The 21278-nt window shown below is 41.1% G+C and overlaps 1 protein-coding gene across 9 annotated transcripts in view; it reads left to right on the top strand.

Annotated features, from left to right (window-relative positions):
• The window catches only part of BCLAF1 (BCL2 associated transcription factor 1), a 36003-nt gene extending 19762 nt beyond the window's left edge, over positions 1-16241 (top strand). For 3 of the 9 annotated variants that reach the window (XM_084622867.1, XM_084622868.1, XM_084622866.1), the window contains exons 10-12: positions 619-799; positions 4038-4184; positions 6223-6552. In XM_084622867.1, coding sequence (XP_084478993.1) covers positions 619-799; positions 4038-4184; positions 6223-6462 — 568 coding nt within the window. In that variant the 3' untranslated portion in view covers positions 6463-6552. Of the gene's footprint in view, positions 1-618; positions 800-4037; positions 4185-6222; positions 6553-6596 lie in introns of those variants that run through there. The other 6 variants (XM_084622871.1, XM_084622869.1, XR_014710785.1 and 3 more) reach the window with 5 other exon arrangements.
• The last annotated feature ends 5037 nt before the right edge of the window (positions 16242-21278 follow it).

Genomic DNA, 21278 nt, shown 5'->3' with positions numbered 1-21278 from the left:
TTGTATTAAAATCTTGTAAATTGTGTCAAAACACTGCCAATATGGGGTTACTGAATACAGAGTCTTGCATTAGGTTTTTTTTTTTTCTGTCTTGCTTTACACTGGGTATATGATGGATTTTACTTGTGCTTCATTTTTCCCATTTACTTTCTGCCTCTGGTATCCACACTGTCATCCACTGGCTAGTTTTATACTGGTATCCACATAGGGATGCCCAAAATATATCTGCTATTTTCAACAATATGTGGAAACTCAATTAACTTAAAATTTATAACTTTTGCTCTAAGGGTTTTCCTCCCTTCTTCTTTCACTTTTGCTACCCCCAAAATGGCAGTTAAATAGGCCACTCTTCGTTGAATCAAAAACCAGAGAAGTAATTTTGCAGTCTACTGGTTTCCAACTAATTAGCAATAGTATTTGCACAATATATTTTAAAGATATGGAAGGAGGATGAAAAGTGAAATGATACTCCACCTTAAAATCTGAAGTACATATTTTATGGATGATTTATAACCTGAGGGGGAAGTAGCTTTTACATAAACAGAGACCTCCTTTAGTGTAGCATGCTACAGGGTATCTATTTTTAAAACAGCACAAAGTATGTTTTTTATTTTTCAGTAAACAAAAAAGAGAGCAAGACCGTTCTCGATCTTCCTCATCTTCATCCCCGTCTTCTGCCTCGTCCAGTTCACGAGAAGAAAAAGATGGCAAGAAAGAAAGAGATGAAGAGTTCAAAACCCACCATGAGCAGAAAGAATATTCAGGTTTTACAGGAGTCAGCAGGCCGAGAGGCACCTTTGTAAGTCTTTCTCTGCTCCCTCCAAAACTATTGTTACCTTAAAGCAGTGTTAGGTAATTTGCATGACTCTAGGATCCATTTTCAAAATATTAAGATGTGCAGTGTTTTATTTTAGAAGTATCATGTTGAAGCATGCAAACTATTGTGTGCTGTTCAGAATTGCTTGGATCTAAATGTGTTTATTCAAACCAGCTAAAAATGAAAAAGGTAACTAACAATAGTTTAACAAGCTGACGTGTCTAATAGGGTAGTACTTCTTTTGGTTAATTATTCAGAATAACAAGTTTCAAACACTTTCATATTATGGACCACAGCAGAAGTGAGAAACCTTTTTTCTAGACAACTCTCCTTCCAAGACTTCCCTCACAGCAACAATAGCAATGGATTACAGAGAAGAGTCTTATCAGGACAGTAGCAGAGACAAGAAAAAACCCCAAATCCTTGTTAATGCTAGGGGTGTGGCTGCTTAGTTATTTCTTGCTACTTTGTATCTGTGCAGTTGGTTTCTTTTACTTGGGGCAGGATTTTAAATGTACTAATATCAATTTATTAAGACTATATTTTGCTATTTGTTGCCTGTAATCCCCAGTGCTTCCAGTTTTTCCAGGTCACTTTGCAGTTTGGTTCTGCCCATCTGTGTTTGCTACCCCTTCCATTTTGTTGTTGTTCACAAACTCGTGCATGGCTGAATTTATACCCCTGACGGAGCCTTGAAGCAGCTGTGCTGGGGAAAGCAGGGCTGCTTGCTTTTGTTTGTTAGTGTTTCTCTGAATGTCCTGGACTGGACTACAGGCAGCAGCAAAGCTAACTGGTTGAAGGCTGGAAGGTGGTTAGCATTGTGATTTGGAAATGTGTTGACCAAAGTCCACAGACAGTGGTTTTAAAATTCATTACTCAATAAAATGATGTAAACAGCATGTTAATGTAGTTCATTGATCCTAAACTGAAAAATGTGCAAACACCAGTGAGGACCAAGAAACAGTAAAAAAGACCTCTAGAGATTAGGAACATAGGCAGGAAGTAACCGTTAGGAGCTATAGCTTTGAACATTGCAAGCTACGTCTTGAAAAATTCCAAACATACAGATTCTTTGGGAGGGAGTAACTAAACTATCCTGATGACTCCTTCATGTAACCTGTGAGACTGAATCAGTTATGCTGAAAGAGACAATAGATTAGACATAAACAAGCAATGTTATATGACTACAAAAATGGCCAGTGCAACTTTCAGCTGCATATAAAATGGCATCAAAGTGGGTTGCTAATATGCCTTCTCTATACAACTGTGGTGTGCTGCACATGCAACACTATTCAGTTCTAGGCACCTCCTGGTTCAAAAGAGAACAATAAAAATATTCACAGGGTTGATTTTATAAGGAAAGATTAAAAAAATTAAATATGTATAGTTCTGCTACAAAATGACTAAAAGGGACATAAGTCAACAAGTACGTGGATGGTGTAATCTCCAAGGGCAAAGAGGAGTTCAGCATGATACATAGGTATATAGCTAGGAATAATGGGATAAAATTGAAAGGGAAAATTAGGGCTGAAAATCAGTAAACTCTTCCACAGTCTAATATCTTACTAACAGGAAGAGTTTCCTAATAAAACTTGTAGATGCTTCAGGGCTTGCTAATCTTAAAACTAAATTGGACAAATGTACTGGAAGAAACATTGCAGCATATGTAATTTAGGTAGGGAGATGTGCTGGTAATTGAATGGGTCTCTGACATGCCTGATTTCTGATGGTTGTATAGTAACAACTTGCAGGATGCTTTAAATGAGAAATAATGGCACTCCTTACTGATTTACCCTTTTAGACAGTAGTATTTATATATAGGCTTATTGACCAACCCAAGACTATTGTGACAAGAGATATCTAGACAGGCCTGACAGATTAGCTTGCACCTTCTGTCTACAATCATAAACTAGATCGTATCATTTTTTACCAGTACAGGTAAAGTGAAATGTCTTTGTCCTCTAGTTTAGTAGGCTATTCCAGGTCATGGTTTTTATTTTGGATAAAAAAAACTTTTTAATTTGCAACCAAATCTTCCCTTTTGTGTTCAGGGCTATTATGGTATAGCCTGGCTGGCTGGCTGGCCATAAAGGAGTAGATTTGCTTAGGTGCAAACTCAAAGATGCCTATGCAACAAAAACCATGACTGAGATTTCCACTAGCAGGTTGCAGTATATATTTACAAAATGAGAGAGAGACACACATTTTATATAATGTAAACCCATAAACATAATGAAAGCATTCATATCTGCTCGTCTGTCAGAGTGAATAGCCTGCAGCCACATTTTCTGATCTTACTTTTACAGTCCCTTAAAGGTTCTTCATACGAGCTCTTCCCAGACTAAAAAGGGAGCTGTCTTTATGCTAAAAGTCTCCCCCTCTTTTTCTGTCATGCCCTGAAACAGGTAGGCCCACAACAGTAGCATGATTTTGGGCTATATTACCTAGACTGCCTTGTAATGTAGGATTACTAAAATAGCCACCATAGCCCAACTCATATGATTGATGGAATATCAGCCTCTGGAATTAGCTGACTTGGGCTTTGATCTTAGCAACCTTCTGTTTCCCAAATGCTATTTTCTCCTCCACAGTGATAGTGTCCCCTGTCATACTGTAATTTTTCAATGAAGAGGAATCAGAGGATATCAGAGGCCAAAGTATTTCCTAAATTAATGCATTTACTCATATTTATATATATTCCAGATTACCTTTCTAAAAACCCCCACTTCTGTTTCTGTTCAGTCATCTTTAATATTATATATTCAACACTTTCCAAATTATCATTTTCAAAAGTCTCCTTTTTAGTTTGTTGCTTTCAGTGTCTTGATAAGTCTTGTGAATCCTCACCTGGTCTGTTTAGTCTAATTCTATTCAGAGATAATTAGTATTAAATTGTCCATGTCTCATGTTCTTTTCTGCACTCCTCCCCTCTTTTTGGTCAATCAGTTCCCTCAATTTCACATTATGGGTAAACATACTAAAAATCCCCTAAACATATTTGAATGCACTTCAGCTGAATAGAGAGGATTGTTAGCTCAAAGTGAACACTTAGTACATTAGACTTAAAGTATTTACATGTGAAGTCTTAAACTGCTGTTTTATGTTTATGTATTAAGGAAAGAATACAGAAATAACATTTTGGTTAATACAGTTGAACTTGAATATTTGCTTTGTGACTATATGCATATTGATTAAATACATAAACATTTTGGTTAATCAGTTTCGAATTAGGGGCAGAGGAAGAGCCAGAGGAGTTTTTGCTGGAACAAATATTGGTCCCAGCAACTCAAATGCTACTTTTCAAAAGAGACCGAAGGAAGAGGAGTGGGATCCTGAATATACCCCAAAAAGCAAGAAATACTTCTTGGTGGGTGATGGAAAACTTATATATAATGCATGCATCTTTTATCAAAGCATATTTTATAACTGATGTTAAAGAGGCGGTGTCTATGTGCATGCTGCTTCTGTGCTGGTGGCTGTCAATGACTGGTGGCTGTCAATGACTGGTGGCTGTCAATGACTTTAAAGTCAATGACTTTAGCATATTATTACTGTGAGAGCATCAGGGTCCTAGTTGGCCCAGTACCTGCTTCCCTTCTATCCCTCTGCAGCAGAATGGTGGGCAACAGTAGCAGGTCACTTCAGAGAGGACATCCCCCACCATGCCTGCTTTTTTCCCATATTTAGGGTGGCAAATGAGGAAGAGTGACAACCTACCACGCCCAGCCTAAAATGTTAAAGCAAACACACCCAGACCTCCCAAACCAACTCGAGTGTTTTTTCCCCCCCAGTGGATTTAAAGCAGACACTGATGCTTGGTGCCTCAGCTGTGCCTGAGAGTCCTGCAAAAGTGGTGTGGCATGAGTTGATGGCAGCATACAATATGGCGGGGGGGTGGGGGAGGCGGCGCGGCACACATGGATTGTAGTGAGATGCATTAAAATACTCTGACATCTGTTAAATATTACTTTCCCATACTGGTATCAAAAGAAGGGTAGTTAAGATCATTGACCAAGATATTTCTTACTTAACTTGTTGAATATGCAGCCTCTCTTCTGCTTGTGCTGCTTAATCTCTCTTTATTAAGTGGATTTTCAAATGATAATAAAATACTAATGGTAAAAATTACAAGTCCATTTCTGATAAACTTTCTACATTTGTATAGTGATATCTGAACTTTAGTCAGTAAATTACTATAGAGTAATAAAAAGTTTTATACGGGAATATCTCCACCAATAATTCTGGAAGGAATTTTAATGGGCTTAGGCAAGAGGAACTTTGGTGTTGTTTCTTCACTGCACTCTTTTGGGGTCCCTTAGAATACTTTAGCTTTGTTTCTTCCTCATAGAAGGGATTAACAGTTTTTATATATGAAACCTAGGGCCTCTGCTCTTATCTCATACAAGTAAACCTGAATATCCCCACCTCCCAAAAAATCCAAATCTGTTTTTGAAATTTGAACGTGGTCTCCTATCCAAAACTTGATTACAAAACATTAATTTTTTATTAAGGTTCAGAAGACTTATACAATTTGGATTTACCTGTAAGCCTTATTTTCTAGTCAAGCACTAATGGAAGATGTCTTGTCATCCTCAGTAGTAGCACTAAATTCCGAGGGTTAAGCACTTTTTCAAATAATGTTACAAATACTGAATGGGGGAAAACTGCATTATTAAAATCACATCACAATGTGATATTACTATACAATGAGGTAGGTTCTCAGAGTGCTACATTTGTTATCACTTTTGCTTAAAAGAAACCACTTCGGCCTTTCTAGAATATGAAATAAGATTTTTGTGATATTAAAATAAAATTAGTAAAACTAAAAGTTTGTAGTAAGAGAGAGGCTAGAGGAATTTGCCTATTAATTAGTAGTCAGCTTCTGCTTTTCATTTGTGTGGAAGCTATTGAGCCACCCCTCTCTCTTTTGCATACTGCCACCAGCAGCAGGATCTATCAGGTAGCATGTGAAAGGCAGTACTTCCAACCGTCGCAGAAGATTGTGAAAATAGAGTGGCATGGTTAAAGCTGGTAAATTTCATTAAATAACTGGTTTATTGCCCATCTTTTAAGTGGAGGTTTTGAGTCGTCCCACATAGGTCAAGACCTCTTAGATATGATTCTTCACAAATAAATGAAGACTTTGTAATTTCTAAAACTGTATTTCAAATGTTTGTTTACAGTATGAGGACAAACCTTATCAATTATAAAATATAGGTTAAACTGTGGGTGTAAACTACTAGAATATTCCCTGGAAAACCTCTTGTACAGATTCTATATAAAACACACTTGATAGTGCATTGAATTTAAGGTGCCTACATGTTATGGTAATAGGTGCATTACAAATGTCTAAGAACGTTGTTCATTTAACTCATCCTTGTTCTGTTTGACCTATGTTACCATAGCATGATGACAGAGATGATGGTGTGGATTATTGGGCCAAAAGAGGAAGAGGCCGTGGCACTTTCCAGCGTGGCAGAGGGCGGTTTAACTTCAAAAAATCAGGTAGCAGTCCAAAGTGGACACATGACAAATACCAAGGGGATGGGCTTGTGGAAGATGAAGAAGAAACAATGGAAAATAATGAAGAAAAGGACAGACGCAAAGAAGAAAAGGTAGAAAATTCTGGCTTGTCGGTGAATTGAAGAACAGATTTCCTTCCTCACCATACCCTAAGTGATAAAATTGACAAAATAGTTTTCATTTAAAAATTATTTTCATGCATCTGCGGTAATGGACAAATGGGGGCAACTCATCCTTATTTTCTTTATTTCTACAGGAGTAATGTGAAGAAAAATTCCAGCTGAAAAAGCAGCCCTTGCACCACCCACACAGCATTTTTAATATTTTTTTGTCGTCAAATGAATGTAAGCATTTTACTTAAATTTTACTGTTTAAAAGTAGTTTAGAGGGATTGTTTTTTGTTTTAAGCCTTTAGAGATCTTGATATAGTAAACTGTATGTTGACGATCGTACAGGTAGAAAGTAAAATGATATTTGTAATTATCAACTTTTAAGAACTTTTACTGTCTGTTATATACAATGTAATTCTGCTCTGTCCAAAAGATACAGTCAAGTGCAACTCAAAAGTTTTGATTCTCCCCTGACGCTGTGTTTTATTCTGAAGTAAACTTATAGCTCTGCATACCTGAAATCTTGGAAGAGCATTTTTTAAAAAAAAAGTTAGTACTACTCAGTCTCAATCACAATGGAATTAGTGTTTTTCTTAGACGGAATGAACCAGAGCAAAGTCTGTTGTGTTTTGCCACCCATCCAAAAGTAGTGTTAAAAGATTGCTGCCTTAAGCCAGTCTTCTTTATAAAAGCACTTTTCACAGTGAACAGACTGAAATGAAATGTATTTGAAAATAGTCTTCTAGCTTGCTACAGCAGTCCTAACCATAGCTTGATGGGAACTGTAGTACAAGACTAATGCAGATGACTTTCTGTTTTAATAACTGCAGAAAACTTGCTGTGGATCATATTTGAGAGCTAAAGTATTTCAGTATCCCTTAAAATGAATGTGGATGGAGATGTATACAAACATGTATTAACATTGTCATACATTCACATTTCTAGACCACCCCCACGATGGGAGCTCTCTTCTGAACAGATCTAAATATGACAAGTATAGCTGTAGCATAACAGGTGCTACGTTTCTCCGTCCATATACCGCTACTGGGGAAATGCCTCAACTGTTTGTGCAACAGCCCAAAAAGTAGCTTGACTTCTATACACTGTAACCGGAAGATTTGTCCTACATTCCAAATGCATGTTCCATTTTTGCATATGACAGAACAAGGTAAACCACTAGTGGGAAAAGAGTTACTTTTAAGAAAATCTGTTTAGTATATTTCAGACTTTGCATGCATAATGTATGAAGTCTTCTGAATGGAGCACTAGTTGCTAGCTTAAAACTTTTCAAGCACAGTGAATAACACAAAATGACACTCTCAAGACTACGTTTTGAAGAGTTTTAATTGGTGACTTGTGGGTTACCAATAGAAAGTTTTAGTCAAAAAGTTTGTGGCATTATTAATCCAGCTGCCCTATGTGTCAGTCTTTGTTCCAGTTCATAAAACTGCCTTTTCAATTTCTTTACATGGGCTTTCCTCTTCAGGTAAATATTCTGACAAGTGTGAATTCTCTATTAAGTTTACAGTCTTATATGGAATAAAAATCTAAAAGTTTTTAAAAGGATGAAATGTTAGAATTTGTGCCTTACTGCTCTAAACATCTTACAGAAACTTGAACATTTTAATGTAAGCTGAAACAGGTTAAAGATACCAGTGATAAGTTCTAAAACACATCAACGTTTGAAAAACACACTGAGGCACTAAACTTCAAATTGAAGCTAACTTGCTATTAGATTTTAAGATCATTAACAAGTTAAAACTGTAAGAGCTTTTTCATTTAATTCTCTAAAGTTGAGACTTACCTCCTTTCTAGCCTTGCATATAATCACTTGAGCTTCTAGCTCTTTTGTCGCAGCAAAAGCAAAAGCTAAGGATTAAAAAAAGGTTATGCAATTTTAAAAATAATCTTATTACTACTAGATTGAGGATGCAAGTTCAAAATGCTGTGTTTGTGTGCATTTTGTTAAAGCAAAGCAAGTTGTAACGCTGAAATGTAAAAGTGGAACTAGCAGTAAAGTATTAAATGGAGGCTTTCAAACCATTTCAGCTATGTTGTTTATAACATAGCCTGCTTAATTCCATAAATACCGGGCTTGAAAAGTTTCCTGCAAACCTACAAACCAGAAGTAAAATGATGGTCAAAAGAAGGATAGCTCAGTGGTTTGAGCATTGGCCTGCGAAACCCAGGGTTGTGAGTTCAATCCTTGAGGGGACTATTTAGGGATTTGGGGCAAAACTTGGGGATTGGTCCTGCTTTGAGCAGGGGGTTGGACTAGATGACCTCCTGAGGTCCCTTCCAATCCTGATATTCTATGAAGGCTTGTAAAAGCTTTATTTGTATCAAGGCTCACCCATTTCTAGGATAATATAGTAGCACACACTTAGGACTTGGCTACACTTGCAAGTTAGAGCGCATTAAAGCAGCCCTGGGCGCCCTTACTCCTGAGGTGTCCACGCTGGCAAGGCATGCAGAGTGCCTGGACTCTGCAGCTGGAGCACTCCTGGTAATCCACCTCCACGAGAAGCATAAAGCTTGCTGCGCCCTGGCTGAAACGAGATGTTGCATTACTATGCTGTGATTGGCCTCCAGAAACGTCCCATAATCCTTTGAAGTCAAGTGGCCACTCTTCTCATTGTTTTGAAATTGGCCGCAGGAATGCGGATATAGACAAATTAGAGGATTGGGCCAAAAGAAATATGATAAGGTTCAACAAGGACAAGTGCAGCATGCACTGCTATAGACTAGGGACCGAGTGGCTAGGCAGCAGTTCTGCAGAAAAGGACCTAGGGGTTACAGTGGACAAGAAGCTGGCTATGAGTCAGCAGTGTGCCCCTGTTGCCAAGAAGGCTAACGGCATTTTGGGCTGTATAAGTAGGAGCATTGCCAGCAGATCGAGGGACGTGATCATTCCCCTCTATTTGACACTGGTGAGGCCTCATCTGGAGTACTGTGTCCAGTTTTGGGCCCCATGCTACAAGGAGGATGTGGAAAAATTGGAAAGAGACCAGCAGAGGGCAACAAAAATGATTAGGGAGCTGGAGCACATGACTTATGAGGAGAGGCTGAGGGAACTGGGGTTATTTTGTCTGCAGAGAGAAGAATGAGGGGGTATTTGATAGCTGCTTTCAACTACCTGAAAGGGGATTCCAAAGGGGATGGATCTAGATTGTTCTCAGTGGTGGCAGATGACAGAACAAGGAACAATGGTCTCAAGTTGCAGTGGGGGTGGTTTAGGTTGGATGTTAGGAAAAACTTTTTCGCTAGGAGGGTGGTAAAGCACTGGAATGGGTTACCTAGGCAGGTGGTGGAATCTCCTTCCTTAGAGGTTTTTAAGGTCAGGCTTGACAAAGCCCTGGCTGGGATGATTTAGTTGGGGATTGGTCCTGCTTTGAGCAGGGGGTTGGACTAGATGACCTCCTGAGGTCCCTTCCAACCCTGAGATTCTATGATACCCCTTTCAAAGCTCCATTTGTCACAGCCTACATGCTGGTCTGCTCCGGGACAAAGCAAACCATTAGTGTGGAATGCTGCTGTTGTGAGGGGATTAGGGGGGGTCTGTTGCTGTCTGAACTTACAAGACAGCATGCTGACATGCTCTCAGCCCCCAAAACACAGTCTCTCCCCCAACATACATACAACACACTCCCTGTCACGCTTCACCCCACCACCACCCATTTGAAAAGCACATTGCAGCTGCTTTCACACTGGGATAGCTACCACAATGCACCACTCTTTGTGGCGTTGCAAAGCTGCTAATGTGGCCATGCCAGCCAGCATGCTTGCAGCTGACAGTGTAACACATGGCAGCATTTTCCCTGTAGTCTCCGAAGGCTGGTTTAATTCCCAGCGCTGTACATCTGCAAGTGTAGCCAAGCCCTAAGTAATATAGAAGTCTGTTTATATAAGTGTTTTAAGTGATGTGGAAGCCAGTAGTATCTGGAGAGTTTCATAGTAGGATGTATAAGATCTACACCAACTTAAAGATGTTAGAGCTAGTGTGAAATACAGATCTCAGTACTGTAGTATGGGCGGGGTGCACTATGTCTCAGCATAGAATCTAGTTGGCTAATTTATTAAGCAAACCTTCCATCTGAAAAGGACAATACCCTCTCTTCTTACACACCCAGTTGTGTGGATGTTTATGGTCCAACTTTTTTTGCTTAATTCCCTTCTTAGTGGGACTTATTTTTATTGCTAAGAATCTCCTGTTAAAACTATAATAAGAATATTAAGTGTAATGGAGACAGGGAGGTAAGTCTGAAAACAATGGATCATGTTATAATGTCATTTATTTATGTGTCACATGTAATGTTTCATAAGCAGTGTAGTTCTAGGTGGCTTAATGAAATTTCATAACCAGAAACAACAAGCACCAAATGCTACAGAACTCTGGCCCACCATCAAGTGCCCAGTATGAGCATCCCTGCTCTAGAGTAATGAGCATCTTCAGTTTTCCTTCTGCTCAGAAAGCTAGGAGTAAAATTGCATATTTAACTTGGTCATTTTCCCACCCCCACATTCATAATCTAGGACTTATTTGTTTAAATGCAAAGATGGTTGGTAGCTAAGACATTAAATACAGGATATATTTCAATAGGAAATTCTACCATGAAAAGTGTGTGCACAGGGAAGCTATATAGTAAGTTGATTAACATGAAGGCATTTCTTTTGCAATTGGAGCCTAGAAAAGAACTTGTTCAGAAACAGATAAATGTAAGTGATCAAACAAGACGCTTAAGCTGTCTAATACGACTTCTCGAACTGAAATTACATATAAATAGCACTATTTCTGAAGATTCTATCAAGTTAATGCTGTCATACTGTACTTCACTCTGCCCTGGAATATCATACCCTCTTTCTAAAAGAAACTATAGGAACACCACATACTGCTTATTACACATGTTCTTGCAACAGTCCGCTCCCCACAAGATGATCTCTGCTCCATTTGTCACCTTATTGGCAACAATGGTAATAAGAGCATAGATACTACATATCTAATTTTGCTAATGTAAATAGGGAGAGTTGAGGGAGGGGAAAGGATGGCTCTGCTTCACAGGTCTTGGTAAAAAGGTTAAACTTTCAATTTGTTTACATCTTTTTGAAGGGAAGTAGTGGAATGAGTGTTATAGTTCAGTAAATATTTGAATCATTAGCGTAACTAAAAGATTGGGCATTCTACTCCATTAGTGCTCTGGTAATTTGTAGAAATTTCAGACAAACCTTACCTCTGTTACAAGATCTGATTTTACTCTGACTTCAGAGACGACTGAAATGTAAAACTGATTTACTCCTCTGACTTTCAACAAAACTTCTTCACACAGACTTCTGGTATGCTAAAGTAGAGGGAATGAGAGGAGTAATGGAAAAACAACAATCAAACTGAGTTCAGTATTCAGAAACTAGTATCCCAGAGTTCACCCTGATAATTAACAATTAATGTGAATCTAAAACTCAAAGAAGGCAGCTAGAAACAAGTCAGTGGGGGTAGACTTGGACTTGTACTATAAGAAAACTGAATACTTGTATTGTAACAAATCTAAGTAATTTGATCCAACAGCCTAGTTGTTAGGCACTTGATAGTATTTGAATTTCAGTTGGGTCATCTAGGCACTACTGTTAAGTGGGCTGCTTGCTGCCTTATATCCATAGCATGAGAATGTCTGCCTAAAGGGATTTATGAACTTAAATAGATCAGATCGGAGAAAGCATTATCTCCGTTTTACAGAAAGGAAACTGGCACAGTGACTTGCCCAAGGTTGCAAAGTAAGTCGGTGCAAAGTTAGGAATTGAATTCAGATCTTCTGAATCCCTGTCTATTATCATAACATCCTTCCTCTATTTGGACCAGCCTGAGAGTTAGATAACAGAAGCCTACTGCCCTTGCGTATGTGAATGGAGCTGCCCACTACCAGTCTGAAGAAAGTATTTCTGGATTACAGAATAGATAGGAAGTGGCAAATTATTCTGTGACCTGACCTCTCTAGAAACTTTTTAAATGGACATTCTCCTAGAGATTTCAGTTGCAGATTCCCTTGGAGAACCCACATGAGAAATTACACAATTAAAATTAGGAATGGTGATATAAAGACAATTATTTGAGCTTGCATAAAAGGCACTGAATAAAGCTTAAATTCCTATCACATTATCTAGTCCTTCATGAAGAGTAATGGTCTTTGCATTCTTGTTGGAACTGTTAAGTTGTGCTTTGAACTTTTTATTGGATACTTCTGGAGTACCTGTTTGGCTGATACGAGGAGTATTCAGTGCATTTTGTATTTGTCTTCAACTTCTAGAAAGAGAATCATTGGGATCACATCTACAGGAAAAGTAGTAAGAATTATCTAGTTTCTTTCCTACTAGAGCCTTTTTGTTGCTACATTGAATTTTGAATTAAGGTAGACCAGTCTGGATGAGTTAGTGGTGGACAACACTGACACAACAGTTTAATAAAGCCAGAATTGCTTCCTCTCCTATAACACCACAGAGAGGCTATTCTATTGAGGAGACATCTGGGGTATTTTTTCCCATTCCAGACTTAGAGGCAGGATCTTGCAAATTTTCTCTCCAGGAACCAACTCCAAGATCCTTTCAGTGTTTATTTTGCATTCAGCTCCCCAATCTTCTTGGGGGGGGGGAAAGTAAAATGGACAGTACTATGCAGCTCTTTTGCTTACTGGAAACTTCAATTCTTTCTGCTCTGTAAACTCCAGCTGCTTTGGGAATTGCCCCTGCCCCAAACCCCACCCCAAATAGCTCGGGGAGGCCTGAGCCATAAACTGCTCTGCTGCTACTACCCCCTTTAACCATTATTGGTGGCTTGCTAGCTTTGATTTGCCACATCCCAAAGCGGCTTTTCAAATGCTGCCAACAGTTGAACTGCAGGCTGCAGTAGGCTTCAGCCTCCCTTGCGTACTGCCACGTTTGGAAACATCTCCCATCTTAACTATGGTGCCCACAGCTTAGCTAGTACAGTTTTTGGTCAGAATTCTTTATTTGGGTCTGGGTCTTGTCTTCTAGAAGCAGTGATGTCTTGTCATCTTTAGCAGAAGAGGGAGATGCCGTCGTCCCTCTCTTGCTCTTTACTTCAGTGTATGGAGACTGCTGAAGCTACATTCAGCTTCAGATGTAATGTCTCTGCTTCCACCTCATATAGAAACTGCATGCTCCATCTGAGGCTAGTTTTCAATTCCCTTTCTGGCTCTTCTTCCCATCCTGGATAAAAGGGAGGAGGATTTTCTGTTCAATTGGATCTCCCCAGCCTGCTGAATAAGAGAGAAGAAAATCTCTCCTGGATGTAGCGTTGACCAGAATAGCAATGGATGATGGTTTTTGGGCATAGGTTGCTTCTAAGGCCCTGCACTCCTGTCTGAACCCAGGAAGAAATCACGCTCAATACTCTGTTCTCTTCCACTTAGCTTCAAGATCAAAGTGTCTTTGAATGAAACCAAGTAAACTGATTTTCTGAACTTTTATATGGGTGTGTATTATCTTACTGCTACTTTGTTTACTTTAAAAGGACTCTTTTCTTCTGTCCCTCCAATCATTTCCTAGCACATTCTTCAGTTTTAGGCATATGAAGACAACCTCATACGATGCTGGAGACTACTAAACACCAGTCTGCAATATTGATCACCAGCTTCCTCATTCATTACAGGTCAGATGACTCAGCTCATGAATTCAATACTTTGAAGATTGAAAATAATGAAATAGCTAATCTTATATACAAACATGCTGAGATGCCCTGCCCACCTTCCAGAAGTGTCTAAATTCTCTTGCTTGATAAGTCCATCCACATTTAACATCCAGTCCCTTTTGCTAGCCACATCCTCACTCATACAGTTTTAATCCTTCCACATCCTAACTCTCTAACTTATTCCCTAATAGGCATAAGAACCTTGATGTTAATTTCCTTTTAACTTCTTAAAGTTTTCATTCACAAATTGAAACTAGGGCCTGGTGTATTTCAAGTATTAAAACTTACACTTTGTTCTTTAAAATACATGAGTAAGTTTAAAATGCTAGAACTTGAAAGAATGCCATAGATTTTTTTTTTAATTGTATTAATCCTGGTCATAGCTTAGAAGTTGCAAACTCAGACCTTTTACCTTTCTTCAAGTTCTCCAACCTTTCAGTCATGCCACAGTTGTTTGTCCTACAGTAGAACCCCATGTTACGAACACCTGGGGAATGTAGGTTGTTCGTAACTCTGAACAAAAAAACTTTCAAAAGTTTACAACTGAACATTGACTTAATTCAGCTTTGAAACTTTACTATGCAGAAGTAAAATTATGCTTTCCCTTTTTTAGTAGTTTACATTTAACACAGTACTGTACTTTATTTGCCTTTTTTTTTGGTCTCTGCTGTTGTCTGATTGTGTACTTCCAGTTCCCATGAGGTGTGTGGTTGACTGGTTAGTTGTAACTCTTATGTTCATAACTCTGAGGTCCTATGTAATTGCATAATTGGAAGAACTCTCTGAAAGAAAATAAAGTGCCTGCAAAATTGATGGAAAATATTTTGAATGCTAACAGTTTGCAAACAAAGGCTTTTACTTAAGACTGGCAATGTGGACAATGCAGAATTTCTTCATACCTTAAAATTTGAAATTCATCTTGTTACAGGAGTCAGATTGCAGAAATAAAGTTCTGCTACTTTGACTAACTGACCAATAACACTTATGCAGCAGGGTGACATTTGTTTAATAGTAATTTATTAAATTAACTCATATTAATGGTCCATGCAAAAGGTTAAGTGATGCAAGAATGACTGGGTGGGAAGGTTCCATGCTATCACTGGTAGAGAAATTTCTGGACCTCATGGGTGTCTCCTCTTTCTCCAGTCATTCATGCTAGCATATAACAAGTAAGCATCTGATGATGTGCAGAAGAAAGAGACCTGCCTTATCCAGATCCAAGTTTAAATGACAGGCTCGCAGAATCATTGACCTAATATATACTGCAGTAGGTATGAGAACATGGACTTCAAAATCAGCCCCAGGAAATAGTGGTTGATTTGTTCCCCTACCCCACTTCTTCCATACACAAATAGAGATGAAAGACTATAAAATGAGAAACAAGATGATGAGAATGAAGCATATAAGCATAATGTAGGGACTATCTCCCGTTGCTGTATTAGTTCCTTATTATATTCTTGTTAAAACACCAGATCAAAACAAACCCCACAAATTGAAGCCTCCCTGCTGAGCTCCTGAATACACTTAAACCTGTAAGATTTTAAAAAGGCAATTTATGTGCTAGTGACAAGAATATTTCATCTCTCATCCAAGATCTTCATTATGCATCACAAATTAAAGGGGATTAATCCTGTCTAAGAAAACAAAGTGTTACATGGCCTCATAAATCACTAAGAAAGCTGAGTAGTTCTCAAACAAGTGATTCTTCCTATATAACCTTCCACATCTTCTCCAAGCCATAAATAGGAAACTGTTTCTAGGTTATACTCTCCAAGTAACATTGGTGGCAGTAGGTGCTACGTATTGCTCCATCAGGGCACATAATTGGAAGCAGAAAGGTAGTATGGTAAGGAAATAAGTGAGCATTGAAAGGACTGCACTAGGAATGAAGAATATTTTCACAAAGTGGTACACAAGTTACATGCTGTAGTACCATCAACGATGCACACAATCTCAGCAAAATCATACTGTCTTCATCAAAAACGAACATGTAGTAACAGCTAACGCCAGTTTTAATTAGCTGTGGATTATCTGTTTTGGTGAATAGCTGACTTTTTTTTTTTTAAAGTGACATTAAAATTGTATGACATGTTTACTTAGTGTGACACCTAAAATGACTACAAATCTGAAAAAAATACATAGCATGCTCCATCCGAGAACATGGAGCAAGCATTTTTTACAGATTAATACAGATTCATTTATTTGCATCTGGGCAAAATAAAGCACCTCCCCTAAACATACTAGACTTCCACAGCAACAGTTCTGCTACATCTTTTAAACAAAGTCAGGGAAATTTACAGTAGTTAAGTGTTCAGCTACCAATTCACTAAATACTGTCATTTGATTGTAACTCGGAGGTGGGCAAACTACAGCTCGTAGGCCACATCCGGCCTGCTGGACTGTTCTGCCTGGCCCCTGAGCTCCGGGCTGGGGAGGCTAGCCCCTGGCCCCTCCCCTGCTGGTCCCACCTCCCCCACAACTACACTGCTGCGTGGGCAGTGTTCTGGGCGGCAGGCTGTGCACTGATGCAGGGCAGTGCAGCAGCGTGTCTGGCTCTGGCCTGGCGGCGTGGCTGCCAGTCATGCTGCTCTGAGAGGCATGGTAAGGGGGCCGGGGCCTAGGGGAGTTGGATAAGGGGCTGGGGGGTCTTGGGTGGCAGTCAGGAGACCCAAGAGGAGAAGGCGGGTGGTGGTGGTCGGGAACTCTCTCCTCCGGGGGACTGAGTCATCTATCTGCCGCCCTGACCGGGAAAACCGAGAAGTCTGCTGCTTGCCAGGGGCTAAGATTCGCGACGTGACGGAGAGACTGCCGAGACTCATCAAACCCTCGGATCGCTACCCCTTCCTGCTTCTCCACGTGGGCACCAATGATACTGCCAAGAATGACCTTGAGCGGATCACTGTGGACTATGTGGCTCTAGGAAGAAAGATAAAGGAGTTGGAGGCGCAAGTGGTGTTCTCGTCCATCCTCCCTGTAGAAGGAAAAGGCCTAGGTAGGGACCGTCGAATCATGGAAGTCAACGAATGGCTACGCAGGTGGTGTCGGAGAGAAGGCTTTGGATTCTTTGACCATGGGATGGTGTTCCATGAAGGAGGAGTGCTGGGCAGAGACGGGCTCCATCTTACGAAGAGAGGGAAGAGCATCTTTGCCAGCAGGCTGGCTAACCTAGTGAGAAGGGCTTTAAACTAGGTTCACCGGGGGAAGGAGACCAAAGCCCTGAGGTAAGTGGGAAAGCGGGATACCGGGAGGATACACAGGCAGGAATGTCTGTGAGGGGAGGGCTTCTGCCTCATACTGGGAATGAGGGGCGATCAACAGGTTATCTCAAGTGCTTATATACAAATGCACAAAGCCTTGGAAACAAGCAGGGAGAACTGGAGGTCCTGGTGATGTCAAGGAACTATGATGTGATCGGAATAACAGAGACTTGGTGGGATAACTCACATGACTGGAGTACTGTCATGGGGCAGGGATAGCTCAGTGGTTTGAGCATTGGCCTGCTAAACCCAGGGTTGTGAGTTCAATCCTTGAGGGGGCCATTTAGAGATCTGGGCCAAAAACTGGGGATTGGTCCTGCTTTGAGCAGGGGGTTGGACTAGATGACCTCCTGAGGTCCCTTCCAACCCTGATATTCTATGATTCTATGATTCTCCATGGTTATAAACTGTTCAGGAAGGACAGGCAGGGCAGAAAAGGTGGGGGAGTAGCACTGTATGTAAGGGAGCAGTATGACTGCTCAGAGCTCCGGTACGAAACTGCAGAAAAACCTGAGTGTCTCTGGATTAAGTTTAGAAGTGTGTGCAACAAAAGTGATGTAGTGGTGGGAGTCTGCTATAGACCACCGGACCAGGGGGATGAGGTAGATGAGGCTTTCTTCCGGCAGCTCACGGAAGCTACTAGATCGCATGCCCTGATTCTCATGGGTGACTTTAATTTTCCTGATATCTGCTGGGAGAGCAATACAGCGGTGCATAGACAATCCAGGAAGTTTTTGGAAAGCGTAGGGGACAATTTCCTGGCGCAAGTGCTAGAGGAGCCAACTAGGGGGGGCGCTTTTCTTGACCTGCTGCTCACAAACCGGGAAGAATTAGTGGGGGAAGCAAAAGTGGATGGGAATCTGGGAGGCAGTGACCATGAGTTGGTTGAGTTCAGGATCCTGACGCAGGGAAGAAAGGTAAGCAGCAGGATACGGACCCTGGACTTCAGGAAAGCAGACTTCGACTCCCTCAGGGAACGGATGGCCAGGATCCCCTGGGGGACTAACTTGAAGGGGAAAGGAGTCCAGGAGAGCTGGCTGTATTTCAAGGAATCCCTGTTGAGGTTACAGGGACAAACCATCCCAATGAGTCGAAAGAATAGTAAATATGGCAGGCGACCAGCTTGGCTTAATGGTGAAATCCTAGCGGATCTTAAACATAAAAAAGAAGCTTACAAGAAGTGGAAGGTTGGACTTATGACCAGGGAAGAGTATAAAAATATTGCTCGGGCATGTAGGAATAATATCAGGAGGGCCAAATCGCACCTGGAGCTGCAGCTAGCAAGAGATGTCAAGAGTAACAAGAAGGGTTTCTTCAGGTATGTTGGCAACAAGAAGAAAGCCAAGGAAAGTGTGGGCCCCTTACTGAATGAGGGAGGCAACCTAGTGACAGAGGATGTGGAAAAAGCTAATGTACTCAATGCTTTTTTTGCCTCTGTTTTCACTAACAAGGTCAGCTCCCAGACTGCTGCACTGGGCATCACAAAATGGGGAAGAGACGGCCAGCCCTCTGTGGAGATAGAGGTGGTTAGGGACTATTTAGAAAAGCTGGACGTGCACAAGTCCATGGGGCCGGAAGAGTTGCATCCAAGAGTGCTGAAGGAATTGGCGGCTGTGATTGCAGAGCCATTGGCCATTATCTTTGAAAACTCGTGGCGAACTGGGGAAGTCCCGGATGACTGGAAAAAGGCTAATGTAGTGCCAATCTTTAAAAAAGGGAAGGAGGAGGATCCTGGGAACTACAGGCCAGTCAGCCTCACCTCAGTCCCTGGAAAAATCATGGAGCAGGTCATCAAAGAATCAATCCTGAAGCACTTGCATGAGAGGAAAGTGATCAGGAACAGCCAGCATGGATTCACCAAGGGAAGGTCATGCCTGACTAATCTAATCGCCTTTTTTGATGAGATTACTGGTTCTGTGGATGAAGGGAAAGCAGTGGATGTATTGTTTCTTGACTTTAGCAAAGCTTTTGACACGGTCTCCCACAGTATTCTTGTCAGCAAGTTAAAGAAGTATGGGCTGGATGAATGCACTATAAGGTGGGTAGAAAGCTGGCTAGATTGTCGGGCTCAATGGGTAGTGATCAATGGCTCCATGTCTAGTTGGCAGTCGGTATCAAGTGGAGTGCCCCAAGGGTCGGTCCTGGGGCCGGTTTTGTTCAATATCCTCATAAATGATCTGGAGGATGGTGTGGATTGCACTCTCAGCAAATTTGCAGATGATACTAAACTGGGAGGAGTGGTAGATACGCTGGAGGGGAGGGATAGGATTCAGAAGGACCTAGACAAATTGGAGGATTGGGCCAAAAGAAATCTGATGAGGTTCAATAAGGATAAGTGCAGGGTCCTGCACTTAGGACGGAAGAACCCAATGCACAGCTACAGACTAGGGACCGAATGGCTAGGCAGCAGTTCTGCGGAAAAGGACCTAGGGGTGACAGTGGACGAGAAGCTGGCTATGAGTCAGCAGTGTGCCCTTGTTGCCAAGAAGGCCAATGGCATTTTGGGATGTATAAGTAGGGGCATAGCGAGCAGATCGAGGGACGTGATCGTTCCCCTCTATTCGACATTGGTGAGGCCTCATCTGGAGTACTGTGTCCAGTTTTGGGCCCCACACTACAAGAAGGATGTGGATAAATTGGAGAGAGTCCAGCGAAGGGCAACAAAAATGATTAGGGGTCTGGAACACATGACTTATGAGGAGAGGCTGAGGGAGCTGGGATTGTTTAGCCTGCAGAAGAGAAGAATGAGGGGGGATTTGATAGCTGCTTTCAACTACCTGAGAGGGGGTTCCAAAGAGGATGGCTCTAGACTGTTCTCAATGGTAGCAGATGACAGAACGAGGAGTAATGGTCTCAAGTTGCAGTGGGGGAGGTTTAGATTGGATATTAGGAAAAACTTTTTCACTAAGAGGGTGGTGAAACACTGGAATGCGTTACCTAGGGAGGTGGTGGAATCTCCTTCCTTAGAGGTTTTTAAGGTCAGGCTTGACAAAGCCCTGGCTGGGATGATTTAACTGGGAATTGGTCCTGCTTTGAGCAAGGGGTTGGACTAGATGACCTTCTGGGGTCCCTTCCAACCCTGATATTCTATGATTCTATGACAGGGAGCAGGGGGCAGTTGGATGGGGGGGTGGAGTCCCTGGGGGGCAGTTAGGGGGTGTGGGTAGAGCAGTTGGGACAGGGAGCAGAGGGGGTTTGGATAGGGGGTTGGATGGGTCAGGGGTTCTGATGGGGACAGTCATGGGGTGGGAAGTGGGAGGGGTCGGATAGGGGGCTGGGGTCAGGCTGTTTGGGGAGGTGCAGCTTTCCCTACTGGCCCTCCATACAGTTTTGCACCCCAATGTGGCCCTCGGGCCAAAAAGTTTGCTCACCCCTGTTGTAACTGAATATACAAAGTTGAAATTTTTACAAAGAAAGCAATTACTTGAAGAGCTAAATGCAGAACTTGTATGTTTGGATGGCCCAGGAACATGATGAGGCCAGAAAGGCATCCTTTTTCTTTCATAATCACTTTTCTGTTTTGTGGGGTTGAGTAGGGCAACCCCTGCTAAATCCTACAAGTGTCCATTCTTGTACTGCTGTAGCTACGAAAAGAGACTAGGGTGTTATGCTGCCTCCATTGTAATGGAAATAAAATGTCACCTACCACTGCAAACAAAAGAGACAGTTCCTAATGCTTTTTGACAAGTATGTAATGATATGAGAAATTGTCCTAATACACACTTAAAATGTTCTTGCTTGTTATGTACTGTGAAGCAGTTACCATAATCTAGATTTAGGAACTGAAAAATTTCATAAGAGTGTGATAGAGCATGACAAAAAAAATCAATACTCGTCATTCTGGCTCTGTTTTTAATAAAGGAATATTCAAAGGG

This window comes from Lepidochelys olivacea, assembly GCF_965140295.1.
Source record: "Lepidochelys olivacea isolate rLepOli2 genome assembly, chromosome: 3".
Taxonomy (NCBI): domain Eukaryota; kingdom Metazoa; phylum Chordata; order Testudines; family Cheloniidae; genus Lepidochelys; species Lepidochelys olivacea.
This window is presented reverse-complemented; position numbering and strand designations above follow the sequence as displayed.